Raw genomic sequence first — 23712 nt, 5'->3', positions numbered from 1 at the left:
TGAACCATTATTTAAACTAAATACTGGGTGTGGAAGACATTCTAAATTTGGAAGAGATTGTTTTTTTATTAAAACGTTTCTAATTAATTTATTACTATTGGAGGAGGCCACCCAAGCCTTGGTGTGGAGGTCAGAAGACAGCGTTCATAAGTCTGTGGGATCCTGGGATCCAACTTGGAGCTTTGTACAGCAAGTGACTTCACCTCTAGAGCCGGTCACCAGCTCTGCTTGCATTGGTGTTTTGAGACAGGGTCTCATTCTATGAACTCACTTGTAGTCAAAGCTGACCTCAAATTCTGGGTAGTCGTCCTGCCTCAGCCTCCCAAGTGCCAGAAGCCACCATACTAGGCTCTGAAAGGAGTTAGAGTGTGTAGTAATTGTCTCTATTTGCTCCAACTGTGAGTAACTATTTTGTTTTTCAAACTTAATAAAAGTACATAAAGATTTTATAATCTGATGCCACACATTCATTTGGGTATTAATGTTTCTAGAGTTGAAACAATGGGAGGCAAGCTTGTACACTCACTCTTGTTCAGTCTCCATCCCCACCTCCTGCACCTGTATGGACTCTGAAGAGTTCTCCCTCTCAACTGCATCACCAGCCAGAACCCTGATCCCTTCCATTCATCTCTGCTCAATTTTCCCCTCTGTTATTTAATTTTCCAGAGACTGGCCTAGGACACATCACTTCTGTTGAGATAAAATTAAACCTAAACAAGAAAACTCTAACGGCTCCCCCACTGTTAAAAGAAGAGAAAACAGTATCTTTCAGGAAAAGGGATGTACTGAAGCCACTAGTTCTCATATGCTTTCCAAGGCAGAGCCCACTCTGTACAACACATAAGTTCCAAAAACACTAAATTTTCCACAAATTCAACAACTTCCTCAGGCTTCTTCCTCATTAATAAAATGATTTTGACTCATACTTCCTGGGTGTTTAACGTCCTGAACACGATGCTAAAGGGCTCGCGTGCAGTTGGTCTTGTTCTGTTTTGTTGTGAAGCCTTCTAACCAACCCTTAGGGTTACATGCTACTCAATGAGGAAACGTCAGAAACATTACTAATTCCCAGGGTTTCTTGACTAGTCAGTAATCATGAGAACTTGAACTCCAAAGTCCAAACGCTGAATACAATCTTCCTTCCAACATCAAACCCTTTGTCAAGTCTCAGAAAGACGGTGAGTCAAGTACCATCCCAATCCCTCCCTCTGGACATGATCATCTCTTCCATGGACCCACATGACTCTAATTACCTTCTGTTGATCCTATTATCCTCCCTCATATATAAATGACAAATATTCACCTCTGTGTTGCTACTACATTCAAGCACTTTCAGAATAAGAATAATTAAGTTATTAGCATACACAGACCTATGATGGTGGACTGATGGGCAAGCGACTATCTCTCAGTAAAGACTTCATATTCATGCTGGGCGGTGGTGGCACATGCCTTTAATCCCAGCACTCGGGAGGCAGAGACAGGCGGATCTCTGTGAGTTCGAGGCCAGTCTGGTCTACAGAGTGAGTTCCAGGAGAGCAAAGGCTACATAGAGGAACCCTGTCTCAAAGGGGGTGGGGCATAGCTTGAATCTTGGCAACCTGTTAGTCAATCCTAGCTCTACCACAAGGAGCCTAGCACAGGACCTCAGGACAACTTGTTCAGCCTGTGTGTGCCTTGATTTCCTTACCTGTAACATTTGTGAGAAGGGCTATGACACACACAAAATATATAGCACTGCACACAGCAAAGAAAACACTTGACAAGCACAGAAATGTTTCAGGACTCTGTCTACTATGGGAGTATACACAGCGCACTGGAATACGCCCTATAGAACAAAGCTGTACATCACTAAATTCTAGGCATAAGGACTTGTTTTATGATCAGTGTGGACTACAGATGAAGGTTCCCTGAGAGGAAAGGATATGAGCTGACTCATCAGAAGACTGTTTGGACAGAATGAAGAAAATGTCTAAATAAGGACATTGTAATTAAAAGCAGTGAGGACAAGAGCAGATGCTTTTTCAAAAAGGCCACCATGCCCCCAGAACAGTTCTTGCTTAGTAAAAGAAGACCAGATGAGTAAAATGAGGGCAAAATCCAGAGGGAATTTTAAATACAATGCTGAGGGAAAAAAAAAAAAAGATAAATTGCTAAAGAAAATAGGAGAAAAAGGGGGAAGCTTATAGAGCTCAAGAGAAGGGCCCAGCAAAACGGAAGTCGGTTTATCTAAGGAAGGGTGCAGAAGTTGCTGAAGCAGATCTTACTGAGACACAGCCTTGGCTATTCTTAACCCATCACTGACACTCCTACTCCACTGTGGCTTTAAGCATGATGACAAATATCCAAATACAGAGAGAAAAGTAATGGGAACTAGCCATTGCCGTGTGCCTACAGAGACATGGACAGAGAGCTGGAGACCACAGAACTGAGGGCTTCAGACAAATGCTGTTGGATCCCTAGTGAGCTTTCAAAGCCAAAGGGGGGTGGGCAGTATTAACATTTCTCAGAACAATAACAATAACAATAACCAAAATAAACAGGTTCTCCTGAAGAAAAAAAACAAAAGCAGTAATCGTAGAGCAACTACCCAAAGAAATAAGCAGACAATGCGGACTCACACAACGATGTGACTACCAGGCTCTGCGGCTGCAAGGAAAGAGCCTGGGGTTTGCTAATAATGGATCCTGAGCTCCTAGATCCCTGTTTAAATGAATGTATCACTCAGACACAATTTTACACAAATCATCTACCATGAAATGGCATATGAGCCCAGCATTGTAGTTTACATATAGATTCTTTTTTCCAAGCCAACAGGCACCTGTTCAGAGTTGGGAGTCCCAGAAAGGAAAAACACAGCTCACCCACATCAGCAAGAGCATAACAAAGCCCATTCATGTCCAGAGTGCTCATTATCTACGTTAAAAAAATAAGCAGTGATCTCCACCCTCCACTAATTTATCAACAACATACATCCTAGGAAGGTCTTTTAGTAACTCTTACCCTACGCACAATCACCAACCAACAGTAATAGTTTATGCCAAACACACGATCCCCTTGGAGAATGGCAATGCCACTGTTGGTTCTGGGCACACAGCTCAGTGATGGAGCATATGCCTAGCATGCCTGAGAGAAGTCCTATGCTCAATTCCCGGAACCTCGAAGGAAAATATGAAACAGGAGCTTTGACAATGTCACTGCTGAAAACATAAGGAAGTTAAAACATCTTGGAAGGTGGTACAACTTACTTTTGCAACCCACTTGCAGGTGTAGACCACAAGGAACTCCAGAGGCTCTGCATTTGTTTTTCTCTCTGAGCAGATGGGGGAGGCCCCCTTTGACAATTTTTATTTTTTTCCAATTAGCCAGCAGGCCATTCATCAATCTTAAGTGGAATTCATGGCACTTGAAAAATAATGAAATGACAAAAATTTGCACTATAATTCCAGCTCATTTGTTTACTAAGTAACCTTGGCTCTGTATCCTCTAAAAAATGAAACAATATGTAAAATACTGAGAGAAAGGCTGGAATATACACCAGTGGCATAGTTCTTGCTTTGTAGGTGTAAGGCCCTGGGTATGAATTCCCCAAACCACAATTTTTTTTTTTAATCTAAGAAAATAACTTCCAACCTAGAAGCTTTCATCCATTCAAATATTAGGAATATATAAGAATAAAAACAAGAGCTAGAGACCTAGTACAGCAGTTAAGAGCACTCATTGCTCTTTTGGAGGACCTGGGTTCAGTTCTCAGCACCCACATCAGACAGCTCATAACCATCTGTAACTCCTGCTCTAGGAAATCTGATACCCTTAGGACAACTGCATGAAATGTGGTACACATAAACACACAGACACAGACACAGACACACACACACACACACACACACACACACACACACACACACATGCACACACGTAAGTAGTTTTAAAAAGAGAGATCTTGTGTCAAAAAAATTAAGACAGGGGTTGGGGATTTAGCTCAGTGGTAGAGCACTTGCCTAGCAAGCACAAGGCCCTGGGTTCGGTCCTCAGCTCCGGGGTGGGAGTGGGAGGGGGTGGGAGGGATTAAGACAAAAACAAGTTATTAAAAATTTTGCTTAATAAGAATAATCTGAGCCAGGCAGTGGTGGCGCACACCTTTAATCGCTGCACTCAGGAGGCAGAGGCAGGAGGATCTTTGTGAGTTCAAGGGTAGCCTAGTCTATAGAGCGAGTTCCAAAAAAGGCACAAAGCTACACAGAGAAACCCTGTCTTGAAAAAAAAAAAAGAATAATCTGAGTAAAAGACTAGATAAACAAATAATAATTAGGAAAGAATCCAATATTATCAACTCAGTAAACCAGTAGACCTTTAAGATAAATAAGGGACAAATTAGTACATATCCTTCAATAATAACTCTAAATGTAAACAGTCATAACTTTCCAATTAAAAAAAATACATGTGAGCTGAATGAATTATGAACCAAGATCCAACTGATTGCTCTTTGCAAGAAACTCACCTTACTGGGAAACACCACACACACACACACACACACACACACACACACACACACACACACACACATACCATACACATGGGGGGTATGAATCAGAAATGACATTCCATGCAAACATGTAGTAATTATCTGAGAACACATGTAGTAATTATCTGAGAACGCATGTAGTAATTATCTTCCTATCCAGCAGACTTCAAGCCAAACTTAGCCAGAAGAGATAAAAGTCATATAGTAACAGAGGAACAGTCCATAAAGACAGGGTGGTACATGCCTATAATCCCAGCTACTCGAGGCTGGGTTGGATTATGAGTTCAAGGCCAGCCAAATTACAGAGTGAGTGATTCTAAATACATATAAACCTAATGTTAACATGTATTGCACATAGAGAGACAGGTGCAGAAACAATAATGGGTGACTTCAGTATCACTTTAACGGGAAATGTTGCAAATGAACCTTAAATCCAGAGCTTGGGCAATGCAGAGTCAGTTAACTAGGTGAACATTTAGAAACCAATTAATCGTAAGTGAAAAAAAAAAAAAAAAAAACAAGCAGAACAAGAACAGAACAGAACTTTCACACCCAAGGACAACAAACCATAAAATACTCAATGATTCAGCGGAGAGCATTTACTTAGTCACAGTGTAAGGACTAAACATTAATCCAAAGTCACAACATTCTATAGAGAACAAGGGTGCCCACATGAACAGCGTATACAGGATGGAGGCAAAGGATAGGGTTGGAAGAGCTCAGTCTTCACCTTCCAGAGCAGAAACAGATGCTGCAAACTGAAGAAAGAGGTAGCAGACGTACAAGCATGGCAGAGGTCTAACTGATCCAAAGATTTAGAATGACGGCCTCAGGACAACAGAAGACAGGGTAGGATGGGGTATCCCATCACTTTCCTTGTTTAAATGGCAAGCACTTAGAGAGAAGGCTCAGCAGTCAAGAGCACATACTGAGTTCTATCCCCCGCAGCCACACTCCAGCTTCAGGACACTTTTCTCTATCTAGCCTCCCTGGGCACCTGCACTCACATACACATACCTACTTCACAGGAATACTCATATAAATAAAAATAATAGTTTTTTACAAATAAATGACAAGCACCAGAAATGTTTAGTGCTTTAAAATATGTGCATATGTAGCTTTTACATATATAACATACATATAAAATAATATGTATTATTACATAATAATCTTTTAAACAGAGCATAAAGAAAAATGAGTCCAGAATAACAAAGGCTCTGGAACCACGGCTTTCTTTTTAATATGACAGGTTTTTACATTTAAAAGACAGACAGAGAGACCTACATATAAAATTCGGCAAACACTGAAGGCTGGTTTCAACTTTTCATTTTATGTGACTAACAGGTACAAAATCAGGGCCAAGGATGAAGTTACAAGGACATAAGCTCGGCCATGAAACCAAAGTCTCCAATAACTGCGGAAAGAGTTCTCAGTAGCTGGAAGAGTTTATGCAAAGCCTGAACCAAACTCACTGAGTAGGCATGATATAAAATTCACGGCTGCCTCAGTGCTAACTGTCAGCCCCAGCCATTGTTTGATTTCTGGAGAAAATTTCCACGTCAAGCAGGTGGTAGTGGTCCATTCCTGTAACCCTAGCACTCATGAGGCAGAGGCAGGAGGATCGCTATGAGTTCCAGGACAGCCAAGGCTACAAAAAGAAACCCTGTCTTGGGGTGGGGAATAAGGGAAGAAAATCCATGTGATAACTTTCTTTGAATTAGCACCATGCCCAGACACGGCTAGAAACTGTCATAGGTGAAGATTGGGCACCAGATACACTTCTGCTTCCATTTACGCCACTTACCAAAGACTAAGTCTTCAAAATATTTAATTTGAGCTGGGCGGTGGTGGCGCACGCCTTTAATCCCAGCACTCGGGAGGCAGAGCCAGGCGGATCTCTGTGAGTTCGCAGCCAGCCTGGTCTACCAAGTGAGTCCCAGGAAAGGCGCAAAGCTACACAGAGAAACCCTGTCTCAAAAAAAAAAACCAAAAAAAAAAAAAAAAAAAAAAAAATATATATATATATATATATATATATATATATATATATATATATATATTTAATTTGATTACCAATCACCTAACATATCCATGCAAGCAGACAAGGTAAAACACAGACAGAAGAGAGAATACATGTCTGAATGGGAGGCAGCTGGAAGATAAACAAGATGGTCTCGTACAGTATAAAAAGGATAGGAAAACCTGGGCCCCTGTATTCTGTGGTTCCATGGCTAGGGATCGTTAAGCAGGTACTATACCCAGTAAGCGTGAGACTTAGGGACCATGACATGAGCAGCTGAGCTCTTGGTGGTGAGAAGTCAGAGATCTGTGATTCAGTCACATGAAGAAAAGTAGCAAAGGTGACCAGGCTAGTCAACAAAAATTCCTTTCTTTTTTTTTCCCCTGAGGCAAGGTGTCATGCACCCCTTCCTCCCCATCCTACCCCTGCAAAACACACACACACACACACACACACACACACACACACACACACACACACACATACACACACACGATGCTTGACTGTATTAAGAAAGAGATTCAGCTCAGACACATTGACAAAGGCCCACCTCCCTCCACTCTGTCTCTTTTATTGATGTTTAGGAATGGTTGGTTACATATACAGAGATATACTAAGAATTTTTAATTTCCAAACACCTGTACACACATTCAACTTTGGCACATCTATAGACTAATTTTGGCTCTTCATTCTATCTGGCTAATGGGTTCAGCAGAATCAGGGGTGAACACAGCACTGTCTACTTTTAGAGGGAAGTCTCATTCTTTAGTTGGACCCACCAAGCTGCACAAGTCAATACATGTTCAACAGAACCAACACTTCCCTTTTTATTTCATGGCATCTTTGATTCTTTGACTTTTTCTCTTCCACATCATCTTTCTGTTCTGGGAAACTCCTTACTCCTGCCCACATCAGAGAAAAGTCATGTTTGCAGCTCTACTGCGGTCCACCCCGCTGGTGGCACTCGGACAAAAATCTTTAGGATCTGCAGCTCTCCTCCTGTTCTCCTGGACCATCCAAGACAGGCACTGAAATCATGGCTTCCATCATGTTCCTCTGCACAGTGGGCCAGAAAAAGGGTGTGTGGATGGAGACAGGGAAGAAGGGAAGGAGAACCATATTCTTATAGATGTATGACATGTGCCAATGTTCCTGCTGTACTTAGATCTTAATGTGGTCCAGAGGGTTCTATCATACGCTGTCCCTTCCCAAGATCAGCTAGCCATAAATAACACCTTCATTGAGACTTCATTATAATTGAGGAACACAATTGCCTAGATTAGGTTCAAAAGCAAAACCAGAATTAACAGGAACATTTATTAACTCAGAATTGTTTTGATTTTCAGATTCCATTCCATTTTCCTCAATTGACAAGCTATATCTTAGTCTTGAGACGCATCATTAGTATCATAAACTAAGGTTTTAGTCTTCTAACACCCTACCCCGCTCGACATGCACTGGGATTCATTATTGACTTACGTCTATCAAACGTCAAGTCTGCCCTCCACTCATTACTGAATGAAAGACCTTTGATCAGTGGTCCCATCCAGGAGGGATTTACAGGGTTAAGTGGTCAGTGTCACTGCCACTAGTGTCTTGGTGGCAAACCTGAAGAAAAGAAAACCCCTCAAAACAGACAGCCGTTTCCCCTCTTGCTCTTGGCCCAGATTGCCCCACAGTAGTTTAAATTCTGAGGCTTTGTAATTCAAGTTTCTTTTGTAACCCACTTGCCTGTCCCTAATTACCTCGGTGTGATGGTTAATCTTCATTGAAAACTTGAGAGTTCAGAATCACCGTGGAGTTTGGTAAGGCACACCTCTGTGTATGTCTGTGAGTCTGCAGAGATCAGCTCAAGATTTCGAAAAGGCCCAGTGTGAATGTGGGCAGCACCTCCCATGGCTGAGGCCCACAAGCAGTACATGGGGAGAAGGAGAAAGCTAGCTGAGTACTTGCACCCCCCTTCTCTGCTTCCTGGCCTGCCATGATGAGAACTGCTCAGTTCAGTTTACCTTACTGGCTATGGTGACTGACCCTCTAAAACTGTAATGCTTGATCCTAACCACATTAATTTTCCATAAAAGATGTTCGGGTCATGAGGTACACTGAACTCACAGCTGGAGACCCCAAACCACTCATATAAGAAACAACGAAGGCATGGTCATGCTTTCTTGTCTCTGCCAACACACAAGGGCACTGTGAGTTCAAGGCCAGTGTGAGTACACAGTGAGATACTGTACCAAAAAGCAGAACAGGAGAGGTGAGAATCCAGTTGGTAAAAATCCCTGCCACACAAGCCTGGCACTCCTGACAGTGGTCCTCTGCCCTCGCATGTTTAAAAATGAAAATTAAAAGGAAAGAGGAATGAAGAAAGGAAAGAAAGGAGAAAAGGAAGGGGAGGAAGAGAGAATGGAGGGACTTGAGTGACCAAGTTTAATGTGCTCAGACTTTTAAAATCTGTGTTGGGGAGGGAAGCTGCTTCGTGATCCAACAAATTTTGTTTAAGTCTTTTGTTTGTTTGTTTTTATATATACTGGGTTTTGTTTGCACGCATATCTATGCGCTATATGTATACAGTGCTCTTGGGGGGGTGAGAAAGGGGCACTGGGTCACCTGGAGTTACATACAGATGTCATGAGCTGCCATGTGAGTGTGGGGACCTCTCCTCTGAAAGCCCAGTCCTCTGAAAGACTAGCCAGTGCCCTTAAGCACAGAGCCATCACTCCAGTCCCTCCAACAACTTTCTTATTGCTTTTACCACATCCATTTTTGTTGTCACTCGGGGCCATGGAATTGAAAGTACCATCTCAATCAGGTTTTTCAAAGTCAACTCGGCAGGATGTAAATCCTTAAGTAACAGGAGCAATGCAGGATGGATGCTGCTAAACAGAAAAACATTTACAGGACGGCTAAGTCCAGTGAAGGCCAGGGAGGCAAATTCTCTTCTGGATGTGGGCGTGAGGGTGAGGAAATGACCTTCTAACATGTCAGCATGTACTATGACTTCTCAAGGAAGGACAAGGAGCAGGCAGAAAGTGGCTGGAGTTCTCAGTTGTCCTGACTGCAGACACTTCAGAGGAAGAACAGCACACTAGCCTTCGGGCTTCAGGAGCACATGCTTCAGGGAGTGAGCAAGGCATTTTTGCAGAAGTCATTTGTATCTTTAAGTAAGACAGACAGAATATGGAACAACCCCCACCTGGCAAGAGCTAACCATTAAGTAGCTGCATAGGGAGTCTCATTCTCTGTTGCTTGTTAGCCACTCAAAAGAAACAAACGTTTCCAGTTGGTCATGGCTTACTTTCTCCAATTAAACTGTATTTTGAAAAGGTTTCAAGGACCACCAAACTAGAATCACACTCACTTTTAAAATGAAGTGTCTTCTTAGACTATTGTTTTCCAAGCCTCCCTAACCAAATCTGACTGAACTGTCAGCAACTGTCTTAAAACACAAACCAAGCCGGGCGGTGGTGGCGCACGCCTTTAATCCCAGCACTCGGGAGGCAGAGGCAGGTGGATCTTTGTGAGTTCGAGGCCAGCCTGGTCTACAGAGCGAGATCCAGGAAAGGCACAAAGCTACACAAAGAAACCCTGTCTCGAAAAATCAAAAAAAAAAAAAAAAAAAAAAAAACACAAACCAAGCAATAGGCAAAATACTCTGTGTGTGTGTGTGTGTGTGTGTGTGTGTCTGTGTGTCTGTGTGTCTGTGTGTCTGTGTATGAAGAACCTGTGAGTTCTGAGGGAAAGACAAGTTCACAGTCACATTAACAAACCTACTTCCATGATAAGCTTTCTCAGACCTAAGTTCTCAGAGGAAAATACAGGAAGGCCCAGGAGAAAACGCAGCCACTTAGTCTCAAGTTTTATAAAAAGTACTTACATCGACCACTCACCAATATACACTTTTTAAAAAAATCAATTATATTTATTGGGGAGCCCCACAGCACAGCACATGACTGGAAGCCAGCAGACAATCTACAGCAGCCCATCTCTCCTTGCATCACATGGGTTTCAGGCTATTACTCACACAATCACAACATTCTTGAGCCTGTTTCATCTATAAACTGGGGCTAACTCAGGTAGCCATCTTAGATCTTAGAATACAATAGGAAATGTGTAACCTGGGCCCTCCAATCAACACCCAGGGGTAACTGGCAATCTGTATAGCTGCCTGCTCTGATTTAGTGCCTATTACGGTTTAGTTCTGAAATGGATCCCACAGGCTAATGGATCTGAATACCTGGTCTATGCTATTCTGAAAGGCTGTGGAGCCTGCCTGGCAGAGACTGGTCTTTGACAGAGAGCTAAGAGGGTGGACCTTTGAGGGTTATAGACGACCTTGCTTCTAGACTGAGATCTCTGATTCTGGATCTGTCAAGATGTGAACAAGCTGCTGTCTCATGTTCCTGGCAAAAGGGAGCTGCCTCAGGCTTTGTACCTTCCACACAATTATTTGTATCTCCCAAAACATCATCTAAAACAAGCCCTTCCTCCCCAAGTCACTATTATAGTGCCTTCCCCTGCTCCTGGGCAACCACCCATCCTTGAAGCTCCTCCCTGCTCACTGCGTAAAGCATGTTCCCAAACCCATCTGTGATCTCCAGTTGATTAGGGGATGCACTAGCTGATGGCACCAGGAATCACCTCTAGGGAGACCATTCAAAATTCGATTCTCCTTCCTCTCCCCACTTACTAGCCCCACCAGTTCCCAAGTCTATCAATCTCAACAGCCTTTTCCCACTGCAGAGGAGTTCTGAATGCCACTGCAAACATCTGTCCTTAAAGTCCGCATTCAGGCATGAAAGCCTTCCTTACTTCAGCTCCACAAGGTCTCTTCTGCTTCCTCAACTCCACAAGGTCTCTTCTGTTTCCTCTGGGCCCTCTGTCTTCCATCATTCCCCCAGAAGCACAGATACACTGTCACACTGGGCTTCTTTAAATGCCCATGGCTGCCCGTTTCCCATCCATTCACACATGAACACCCTCCCTTGGCATCTCTCCCGCCTCCCTGGTCAGGTCTCCTTACCACTCTGAAATGCGGCAGCTCCCGTGTCTCTCCTTGCTGGACCACGCTCTCCTTCCCACTGCTCTTCTTCCCTCCTTCTCTAACCTCTCACTCTTTCTAAATGCAGGTGAGGTGAAGAGTCATGTTCAGGAAGCCAACTGCGGCACCCCTCTTCCTCATTCCCTAAGCTCCTAGGCCCACCTCGGCCTCTGCCCACGACTACTACCTATTTCATTCTTAGCACTCAGCCCCCTAAACACAGGGAATATTTTTGGATTCAGGGTCAGTATTCCAAAGTTCAAATCCGAGGCTGCCTTTTTAAAGGGAGCATGAGTGAAAGAACTTTTCAGTTGACATTAATCTGGAAGCTTCTGAGAAGTTTTTAATCATTTGTACAGTTTGAGACAAGTCCATGAAGTTTCCATTTTCTTCTGGTGACACCAAGGTACCAATGACCTAAGATAAGACCCAAATAAGTGAGCTGGTGTTGGGATGGAAATTCAAACCCACAGTCTAGCAGCTTCCACACTCCTTCCGGTACCTAATGGTGCTCAATCCTCTGGTGCTAACAGCCTCTCAGAAGAGAGATGAAAAACCTCGGCAGCAAGTCAAGTGGCCAAGTCCAACACACTAAATGCAAATGGATTTTATATTTTAAAAAGGAAGGAAAGCTTTTTTAAATCAGAATACAAAAATTAAGCCTGAACTCCTAAATAACACAATAGGGCCCACGAGGTAGCTCAGTGGTTACAGGCACCTGCCACCAAGCCTGATGACGACCTGACTTCAAGTCCTGGAGCCCACATGGTAGGGAGGACTGACTTCTACAGTTTGTCTCTGGCCTCCACATTCACATACCCACCCACAATAAATAAACAACATAAGCAAATAAGGTCACCACAGAAGCACTCCTGCACATCGTATGACTATACTTTAGATTACTAGAGGAGGTCGACAACTTTTTTAAATGGCTTTTAGTGTAGGCTGTCAAGCAGTACCCCAAGAGGGTTACTCCAATTTATTCAGCAAATCGATAAAGTCTATTTGAGTCAAAACCACAGAGGCAATTAATATTATTCTGCTAACTTATATCAAGGTCACTGGCATAGAGGGGTGCCCCTCCTTTAGCCTGAGTGGTAACAAAACTGAACATGTTTACACATTCACTGTTTACTTCGGGCACGCAGAGAGACCGCTTCCTATCAGGGATATTCTAAACAATGCGAATCTTCATTCTCACTGCTCTTATAAGGAAAAAAAAAAGCCAAAATTAAGCAGGTGAATGAAAAAACTCAACAGGGCCACTCGTTGCTTTCTGACTCTAGTCTCTCATTCTGCTCAACGCCACAGCTGTAAAGCGCACCAGGTAGTGCTAGGAAGAAACAGAAGGAAAAGAAAATGTTGGGGAAAGTTAAGGAGGAAAACTGAATACCAATCAGACAGAGATAAAGAGCACCAGCAGCCGGAAGAATCCCGCAGAGGCAGGAAAGGAAGAGTGAGGGGCTGGAATGGAAAAGGCTCTCCGAGCCCTTGGGCTCTCCTGGGACCACTCTCGGAGGAATGTTAATTAACTACTTAACCGTACTCCAACCTCAGAAGTTCTTTATCTGAAGCTGTTCTTTTGTCAGCCAGAGGGAGGGGCAGTGGGCGTGGTAAATGAGAAAGAAAGGGGCTTCACCCTGACTTGGGGGAGTGGGGCAGAGAGTCACTGTGTGTGTGTGTGTGTGTGTGTGTGAGAGAGAGAGAGAGAGAGAGAGAGAGAGAGAGAGAGAGAGAGAGAGAGAGAGAGAGAGAGAGAGAGACTCGGAACTAGGGATTGTAAAAGGTTTCTATTGGAGATACATGAAAATATTAGGATACACCGAGGAAGTGTGACTTCAAGGACAGAAGAAAATGGCAGGGCTAGCAGCTCCTGGACTCCAGAGGCTACCTTTACACAGCCATCCCAGCACCACTGGGCCCTCCCACTTGGAGCTGTCTGTCCTACCCTACCTACCTGACTTAGAGAGAAATTCTGGTTAGGCTACCAAGTGTGTCCAACCTTCTGACACAGCGACATGTTGTTGCCATGTACAAAGTTCACCTCGGAGAACTACACAGTTGTCACAAAAAGTAAAATAAAATAAATGAAAAATTCTCCTAAAATATTCTGTAAGTTTATCATTTTGTGGTGGGCCGTATTCACAGCTATTCTGGGGCATGTAGGCTGCAGACTGGACCAACCACTAGCTCTTTGCTTCCACGCTGCTAGACACTATACAGGGATGAGGATTATAGCCTTCTGTAATTCCCATCCAAGGAAAACTAGTAGACATTGTTAGAAAAGGCCATCAGGGAAGATGCAGCCAGCTCCAGATCAGGAGTGGGCGAAGTGAGGAAAGGCTGCCTTCCTGAAGACTGCAGAGAGAGCTCATACCAGTAGTCTCCGGCCTCAAGACTCAGGTAGAGGCAGGAGTCTGAAGCCAGCCTGAACTACAAGTGGGAGGGAGGGAGGGAAGGGAGGGAAGGGAGGGGAAGGGAAGGATGGGGGAGAGGGAGGGAAGGAGGGAGGGAGGAGGAGGGAAGGGAGGGAGGGAGGGAGGGAGGGAGGGAGGGAGGGGGAGGGAAGGGAAGGATGGGGAGGAGGGAGGGAAGGGAAGGATGGGGGGGGAGGGAGGGAAGGAGGGAGGGAGGAGGAGGGAGGGAGGGAGGGAGGGGGAGAGAATGGAAACAAGGAGACTTGCTTGTCTGAGTCATCATGGAGTCACTGAACAAACTCCCTGGGACCCCACCCCCACCCCGAGAATGAACAAGAAAGAATAAATTCTGTTGAATGTTTCCAGTATTTGGATTCAAGGGTGATTCGCCGTTTCCTTCTTTTGGCTGCAACACCCTACGTGACTAATAATGAGGATTCCTGCTCATGTGCCCACAACACTGCAAAGTAAAGCATGCAAGCCCATCTTGAAGTAGCCACCTCTTTTAAATTTCTCCATCTTCTCGCTAGTTTCTTTCCTTGACATTATACAAATGTATCCAGAAATAACATTTGTGCTTAACATTTCTAGGTATCTGGCAACCTTAGAAATAAGACTATGGAATGGGGAGACAGCGCAGTCAGTAAAGCGTCTGCCTTGCCAGCATGAAGAGTTCAAGCCCTAGCCCAGGTGGAGAAGCAAGCGTGGCACTACACCCAGCAAGACAGCGAGAAGCTGATGCCCTGGCCCGGCTCCCCAGACTGCCTTTCCCACTAGTGAGCTCCAGGCCAGTGAGAGACCACGTCAAACACAAAGGCAGACAGAGTAAGGAAGAACAGCAGACTGTCCACCGGCCTCCGCTCACATCTACACATACACGTGTACTCACGCACACATGAACACATACACAGAGGAGAATAACTCTCATTTTTAAGAATTTCACTTCTAAATAAATGCCTGTTTGCATATGGTGAGCAACTAACAGGAGTAACAATGTAGTTTTGGAAATTAAATAAATTCTGGCAGTTTATCAAATGTTTGTAAAGCTTTACTACAAACTACTGTTTATGCTGAAAGTAATGGTAAGTCTCTAGCAAGGGAGGAAAAGTTGATATTCCCTGATTAAGTATAATAAAATATACTGAAAAATGCCACTCTCCTTTAAAAACAAAAACAAAGAACGCATGCCCTACTTCAAATAAATAAGAAAAAAAGTAACAAAAGAGAAGAAATTATGTTTCAAAACAACCATGAATCACAGTTCACCAGAGGCTGTCTAAGGATACCTGAAATTTGTTGAGATTTCCTCTAAAGAAGAACTAGTCCTTAAGGAAAGAAGTCCACAGTGAATTTGAGAGCAAGAGAGCTAGGGAAGCGGCTCATCTACACCATCGGTAGGAAGAGCACACGTTTAATTTGTTCAGATACTTCCCGAGTACCTACAGGAATCAGTGTCCCCACGCAAAGCCCAGCAGGAACACACAGAGCCGACAAGATCACCCCTTCATCAGCCCAGGACAGAACAAGGGTCAGCAAACAGTCCACGCAAAGAACTCTGCGTTAATCCTGGTGCTTATGTGGAATAAGGTCCTGAGAACTACTGTCCTCGGCCACTGCAGGCAGGAAGGATGGCTGTGTCACAACAAAACCTACTTTAGAGCCAAGACATCCAGATTTCATACACTTCTCATGAAATAATATTCTTTTCTGATTATTTGTCTCAGTCATCTCATTAAATACGTAAACACCATTCTCGGCTTGCAAGCCATATAAAAACAGGTTAGACTCTATCCACAGGCTACAGCAGGCAGACTCATGGTCTAGACGTCAATAGTAACTATAATTATATGCTTACTGCTATTACGTGCTCAAAGGCGATGGGGAGTTTAATGAAGAGACGTGGCCTAGTTGGAAGGATAAATCTCCCAAGAAGTGAATTTTAGGATGCGACTGAAGGTAACTAACTAGTCAAAGGCCAGATAGAGGGAAAAGCTGGAGCCTTCTCAACAAGTGCGCACATGTGGAAAAGCCCTGGAAGAGTACCGCAGAGCACTGCCTGAAGAACCGTGAGGCTGAAACGCCCAGGGAAGGGAGGCTGCCAAGGAGCTGCGCAGGGGACCAGTCCATCCTGTTGATGCTAGGAGAATCCAGTCTGTTCCCAGGGTAATCAGAACCACTGATGACTGTAAGTAGGAGAGGAACACAGCCAAACAGTTGAGACTTCTCAAAGACCATTAAGGCTCCAATATGGAGAAAGATGAGGCAGAAGCCTGAAAGGACACAAGGTACTAGCTAGAGACGATGCTTAGCTAGGAGGCTGGCAGTGATCCAAGAAGGCAAGATACGGTGACAGGCTTGAAAGAACAGAGCCTTCATGACTCAGGCTTCCTATTCCCACAACTACCAGTATCGTTCTGTGAACCAGATATACTGAGATATGGGATGAGGATAAATCTGGAGGCCAACTTGGGCTTTAGACACGTGAGCTGAGTATCTACACAATGTTCTAGTGTCAATCAGTTGCTGGTAACGGGTGAAAAGGGGCTTGTTTCAATGTAATGATTCAGTCTGGGAATTGTCCTCACAGGCTGTAATTGGAACCACTGGAGACGAAACTGCCTGGACAAAGGTGATTGTCTCAATCACCAGTGGGTCTCTCCAAATGCTGATGCCCAGACAGTACCACTGAACCAGTTAAATCGGAATCTCCAGGAGTGAGCCCCAGGCGACGGTATTTTTAAACTTCTCCAGTGATCCTAATGTGTAGTCACGGTAGAGAATAATTAAAGATACTAAGAATTAACAGCAAGGGTCCCAGCTACCCCACAACTAGCTCTCTGAACTGACAACTTCATGATTCTGAGTTGTAGTTTAGACCAACAGAACAGGAAGATAGTGATGCTGCTTCATGTCTAGTATCTCCTACAGTCGACAAAATGAATCCAAACCTACAAAACTGAAAGATTTCCTTAGCATTCTAATGGGGAGGGAGCATGGACGGGGGTGTGAACCAATTACCAGTAGCAAAATATATTTGTATAGCTAATACTCTTCCCAAGTCAGTAGCACTTTTAAATGATAATGCTAACACATCAAAAGGTAAGGCCAGACCCTGTGAAGTCTGGAAGCATTCACACTGGATAGCCCTGCTTGACCACACCATGGTCCTCCTCAGTTCCTAACTGCAGGTGGTTCAAACTGGTATGAAATTTAACTTGGAAATTCTTTGATACAAAATTGACCTGTCTTTACAGATTACAAAAAAAAGTACACAGCAACTTTAGACTTGGGAACTGTGCACGTGACCACAGGGAAAGCACACAACTCAAGACGCAGACGATGCCAGACGGAAGTCTTAACCAGTGAGTGGGTATCTCCCTCTGTGACTCCAGCCACTTCCCTAACCACCAAGTCTCCATTTCTTCAGTTATAACAGAAAAGCAAAATCAACCTGAATTCCTACAGATATCAACACAAGAAAATGACTCTGAAAACAGATAAAACAACATACCATTTCAATATTATTTCCCAGCCAATTCTGACATTCATTAACTTTTTAACATACTGGGTGTTTGTCTGCTGGAGGCAAGGGCTTGCTATGCAGCCCTGACAGGCCCGGACACTCCTCTCACTGCCACTGAATGCAGCAAGCCAGCCTTCTGAGTGCCCGAACTGCAGGCCTCCGCCAACGCAGCCTGCTTACAGACTTTCTGGCATGACCATTTTTGCTCCTCAATGAAGTTTACTTCCCAGATCACGTTTTTTAATTGAACAACTTTGTCTCTGTCAGTAATGCCACTAATCCAATTTCATTTTATAACCTGACTTCAAATGCTATATTCAAGCAGATATGAATATAGCATTAGAAAATTGTTGTAAGTTATTCAGATGGTAACAGGTAAACTACTCCTGGTTTTTGTCACTTTCCAAATAAAGCAGCATGGCTAAGAAATGGCAATTAAATATGTCACCCTCAATTTAAAGGGCTGGTGTCATGACAGTGCCCAAGAGTCTTCTGAAGTGAGGATAGGGTAAAGGGTAGTCTCTTCAATTGGAAAGACTCCTCCCTCTTTCTTTCCAATTCTGAAGTTAGCACTGAGGCACATGGAATTTCACAGGCTTGAGAAATCTCCTTGCCTCCAAAGCACTGCTGTAAGAAATAATGAGCTAGCCATTCAGGACAAAGACTTAGAGAAAGTTGCTAAGCAATCTTTCACAAACCTCCTTCATTTGCACTGGTTTGTCAATGGGAAAGAACGTTTAATAAATTTGAAGATTTATGAGTGAATTTTGAAGTTTAACATTACAAGAGCAGAAATTATGTCAGGTTATAGCAGAAGAAACAAATTATGGAGAGATGGGAATAAATTGTTAAGAGTCTTAGGGAAGATTAGTGTGGTAAAAAGAAACTTCAGACTGTCTTTACTTTGATGCTTCCTTCAAACAGGCTTTTAGGCAACAGACTTATCATGCACTGGCTTGTTTAGAGCAATTTCCAACAATATGTAATGGTTACTCATTAAGGGAGAAAAAAATCACCCTAAGAGTTCTGTAAGAGCCTCGTTACTATGTATCTAATACTGTAGGGAGTTCTGTAAGAGCTGTGTTACTATGTATCTAATACTGTAGGGAGTTCTGTAAGAGCCATGTTACTATGTATCTAGTACTGTACAGACTATTTTGTAAATAATTTACCCCTTTAGCAGTGAAATACCAGCACAGACTATGACATTTTAAATTTAATTCTTAAAGCAGGATAATTATTTGGATGGGAAATTATGTTACCCAGATATGGCAAAGGGAAAAAACAGTATCAGAACTCCAGAGGATCAAAGTTCAGAAGACCATAAACTCTTTTATGAGTATCTACAACATAGTAACAGACTAGGAGGGGAAGTCAATTATACTTCAACACCCAACCCCAGCAAGAAAATAAGATGTACTTTACATACACTATAAAGTCTAGCTTCAAAGTTAGAGGTGATACTTCTGAGCATATTTTGATAGACAATGCAGGATCTCATCAGAGCTTGCAGTCAAGTCTTAAAATGTTAGTCACTGCACCAACTAAAATAAACACAAGCGGAGCCAGGTGTCAGGAGAAAAGGGAAGAACTTGCTCCATTTTACAAATGTGTGGGGCTACTGATGGGACAGGAATAAATGTGGGAGAGGAAGGTGAATTTTCACGTAACAAAGCTGGGTTTGAGTTCAGCAGAGGATGGCCTGTGGGACTAGACCACCAAACACGGGAATTACACAGGCCTGGGCTGGGGGTTCATAATCAGTGACCTGCTGGCCAAATGTTCAAATGTAAGTATGCACTCCATTCAATAGCCACAGCTGAGCCACACAGTGAGACACTATAGTAAGTGGAAAGCTAGGAAAACAAAAGAAGTTTCTACACTCAAGAAATTCACAACCCAGTAGAAAGAAGAATCAAACATCCTGCCTGCCTGAAAATACATTAATGACCCCCAAGATTAGCTCAGGAATTTGCAGTTTTGTATCTAGAGAACATTTAAAGTTATACCCCAATTTTATTTCAATACAACACACATAAATATAAGAGTACTCTAACTGCCTGATGTTTCTAAGCTGTGTTAGAGAGTCAGGAGATTAAGAACATTTCATAAAGAATGATGTCCAAGAAATCTAAAGAAGAAAAAAAAATGATGACCAGCCCCTGTACATCTGCCCCAATGCTCCACTGAACACCTGAAGTCCCAAAAGCTAAATTCAAAGTCATGTTAACAACTGCTGATGGTTATAGAAATCCACAAGGTGGTAAAAAATGCTCCCCCTCAGGTGCAAGAGAGGAATCTTGTCTGTAGAATGTGACATGCAGAAAACAGTGGCTGTGAGAAGGAAAAGGGGAAAGAGAATATATGTCACAGCATTCCGCAACACTACAACATGGAGCAAGAAAACCACATGACTCACTACCCATTTAAAGTGGAGTTCTGGTGCAGAACCCATCCCTTCCAAATTATCCTTCATGCCCTGAACAAGCCACCCATAAACTATCAATACTTCCTGTCTTAAAGGCATTTCACCGCCAAATGAGCATGCACAGTAGCCCAATTCCAAAAAGAAGGGCAATGTGAAAGGCACATTTTTTGCTAAAAATTATATTTAAATAAATATTAAATGAACAATGCCCAACTATTAATAGATGCGCCCCCTGCCCCTAAATTCCCAACCAGTTGAAAGGTATGTGTTTTTCTACACCTCTATGTGCTAATTCGAAAGCCCTGATCCAGCCTTCCTTAACACCAGCCACATGGTTTTTCTTTGCTATCCTAACTGACTGGGAAGGTGTACTAACTAAACCACCCAGCCCAAGAACTGGACAAACAGGATGAATGCCTAATTAGCCATAAATGTCCTCCACTCAATTCTAGTCGTTTCTGTGACAGATCTCAGATTTTTCAGAACAAGTATGCAGGTTATTTAAAACTGAGTTATATATAGTCACTTAGCAGCAAACACTTCTGTGTCACAGACGCTACATCTCTAGAAAAATTCTCCCCCAAAACTAGCATTTTTCTTTGCCAAGAACCCACTAGCCTTTAGAAGCAAGCACATAGCCCCCCCCCAAAAAAAAAAACACAAACAGATCACAGACTACTGTTAAATTCTGCGCTAATGAAACTGTGGAGAAACATCCCAGGCGTTGTCAAAGCCTATTTTTCATACACCACCACCAGACAGTTTGATGCAGTATTCCTGATTGCTTTTTATCGTATTTGTAAATACACTCACTAATCCACTAAATTAGGTAATTTACAAACAGGTCCTCTCAGTTATTAGCGGCCAGCAGTCAAGTTCTATTACATCTGATCCTTACACAGTTGTCCAAACATTTCCACCCAGGTTAGAGGCTCTGATCGGAAAGGAAGAAGGCGGCTAGCGAAATTTGGATGGGGGCAGGGTGGCAGCTGGGAGAAATCTCTGCATCTCAGCCCTCAGCGACAACATCCAGCCAGTGCCCACAGAAAAACTAAATTCGGCACCTCTTCCTCCTGTTACACTGGCAACAAAGAGGGAGTTTCCGTAACGCTCCCGTCACCCACCAGGTGCCCAATCTCCTTCCCAGCCCAGTCCCCGCGCTCCCGCAGGGGCCTCGGTGCGCCGAGAGGCCGCGGTGCCCGGGGTCAAGGCACAGAGGGGGGATGGGGTGAGGAACGAGGGGGTGGGATCTGTGAAATGGGCCCTGGAAGGGCACGAGGACCCACTGAAGCACCTGATCCTGCCCGAGGGGACCGCAGGCCAGGGGAAATGGGCAGCTTATTAAATGGAGCCGAAACTGGAATAAGGTGGAAGAGAGGTGAAGAGCTCAAGCTGGGGTGCACCTTCTGGGGACACGGGAAACAGTCTGTGGATGGCGGGGGGTGGGGGGGTGCTCAGCGGAGGTGGGGAGCAAGCAGGCGGGCCCCAAGACGAGGGAAGGGGGGTGCCTCCTGGGGCAGAGCGGGCGCCCGGGGCGCCTCTACCTGCAGGCGGGCAGGACGGGCCGCTCAGGTGAGAAAGCGGGGGGGGGGGGGGGGGGAGGGAGTGCGGCGGGCAGCGGGGGCCGCGCACGGGTGCAAGGGGTCGGCGGGGACCGGAGGGGCGCAGGGCACCGCAGGGGCGCCGAAGGCACGGCTCCGCAGGCGCGCACAGCGCGGGGTGGCATCCGGGCGGGCGGCCGGGAGGCGGGAGCCCCTCACCTGCGCGGCGGAGGCGGAGCTGCAGCAGCCCATGGCGGGGCCGGAGGAGCCCGGAGGCGGCGCCGGGCGCGCAGCTACGCCCCGGAGCCCCTCGGCATGCGAGCCGGCGGGCGCCCGGGGAGGGCGCGGCCTGGCCCCGCACGACTCGGCGGCGACGGCAGCGACGGCGACGGTGGCGAGAACTCAAGAGGCGGCGCGGCTCGGGGCAGGCGCCGGCCACATCCCCCGGCGGCGGCGGCGGCGGCTGCGCGGCTCCGGCTCTGCTCCTGCTGCTGCAGCTGCTCCCCAGCGGAAAGGGGCGGGCGGCGACGGCGGCACCTCCCCCTGGCCCCCGCCTCCCACCGCCCGCGCCCAGTCCCTCTCCCGCTCCCTCTCCCGGGCTGCAGCCGCCTCCTCCTCGGCGCCGCGCGCGTCTCCCATCAGACTCCCCGCCCCCAGTGCAGCGCCGCGCCGCGCCGCGCGGACGGCGGGGCGACGGCAGTCAGAACGAGGCCGGGCCCTTGGGCGCGCGCCGGAGCCTGCGCGGCGCCGGGCCCATTTCGCGGTGGCACCGAGGCCGCCTTCTGCCTCGGAGCGAGAGGGCGTCTGAGGCCGAAGCTCCCCAAGACCCGGCGGGCTCGCAGCCGAAATGCAGCCGACTTGCTTCCGGACCCGCGAGGCACGGGGAGGGCACCCGGGCTTGCCCCCTCTCCAGGTTGGGCACGCCACGGGGGTCACTGACCCGAAGCTTTTAAGGGCTCTGGCGGATGCTTATTGTACCCAGAAGGAAGCGTCCATGCTAAACCTCCCATGGAGAAGGAATGGGTGATAGAAGATGAGGACGAAAAAAAAATCATCTGTTGCTCTTGTCCCCATTTTGCTGATGTGGAAACTAAGCCTTGAAAGAGGCCTACAACGCTGACAGCACCCAAGTGGAAATTGTAGTAAAAGAGGCAGAAATGGGAGGGGAAGGTAGTACTCCAGGCCCTCAAGTCAAAGCCATTTTAGATCTTGACTAAACTTTGTTACACATGGTAGCTCATGCCCACACACACACACATCAATTTATATATAAAATTTTTACCGAGACGCTATATTACATTCTAGAAATTTATTGACACTAAAATTAAACAGGCGATAAAAAGCAAAGTTACTATTCTCTTACCAAAAAACAAAAACAAAACACCTGTATTAATGTGCACTCCGGGAGCAACAAGTTAGAATAGACATGCACAATCTTTAAGAAATTTCCAGTGCTTAAACGTCTTTAGAGATAGTGTGACGGGAGAGCAGCTTTAAAATGGCGAGAATAAACAAGGTCGTGGTTAACAGTCACAGAACCGTGCATGTATCCCACACTCGTATAAACCTTCAGGTCTCATTTCATATTGTCAACGTGTTTCAAAGACGGAAGCGAAAGGTTTGTTTGCAAAGATACAAGGGAGCAAGACAGCAGAAGGGCTGCCTTGCCAAATAAAAGACAGATTTCAAGGTGACTCAAAGTCAAAAAGGGGAAGAAAATGAACACTGAAGTTGACTGTGCATGTAAAAGAGAAATCTAAGGGGGAGGGGGAGCAGAAGAGAAAAAAAAAAGGCTAAAGAGGAGAATTCCCTAGTTGGTGTGTTACATTACCATTTCCTGGGTCTGTGGGTATAGATGACTCGTTCCTCCGAACCTCATGTTTCTCTGTCAAGTCCTGATAGCAGACAGGGATGGCTGCAAACTGTTCTTAAGATTAAATAATGTGGGAAAGCAGCTGATAGGTCAGTGAATAAGCACTCAGCAAGAACTACTTTAGGTCCTTGAATTTTCTGCAGTTTGACTTGAGGTTCTTCCATAGGCATGGGATGGGTGACTACTAAGTGGTCCCTAATGGTAACCATTGGGTCATTAGCTAGAAGTGAAGAAATAAAACTGTTCATTGCTGTGGTTCCAATTCTGTTCATAAACTCCACAGTAAGACTGTAAACTCCCTGAGAACAAGGGGGTGTATTTTCTTCTTTGTATCTCCCTGTGCTCTC

The 23712-nt window shown here is 45.1% G+C and overlaps 1 protein-coding gene across 5 annotated transcripts in view; it reads right to left on the bottom strand.

The window, feature by feature from the left end:
• The window catches only part of Slc44a1 (solute carrier family 44 member 1), a 184721-nt gene extending 161289 nt beyond the window's left edge, over positions 1–23432 (bottom strand). For 2 of the 5 annotated variants that reach the window (XM_042271183.2, XM_042271182.2), the window contains exon 1: positions 23324–23386. In XM_042271183.2, the coding sequence (XP_042127117.1) occupies positions 23324–23371 (48 nt within the window). In that variant the 5' untranslated portion in view covers positions 23372–23386. Of the gene's footprint in view, positions 1–21711; positions 21893–23323 lie in introns of those variants that run through there. The other 3 variants (XM_042271186.2, XM_076564212.1, XM_076564211.1) reach the window with 3 other exon arrangements.
• Positions 23433–23712: the final 280 nt, after the last annotated feature.

This window comes from Peromyscus maniculatus, chromosome 2 (assembly GCF_049852395.1).
Source record: "Peromyscus maniculatus bairdii isolate BWxNUB_F1_BW_parent chromosome 2, HU_Pman_BW_mat_3.1, whole genome shotgun sequence".
NCBI lineage: Eukaryota > Metazoa > Chordata > Mammalia > Rodentia > Cricetidae > Peromyscus > Peromyscus maniculatus.
This window is presented reverse-complemented; position numbering and strand designations above follow the sequence as displayed.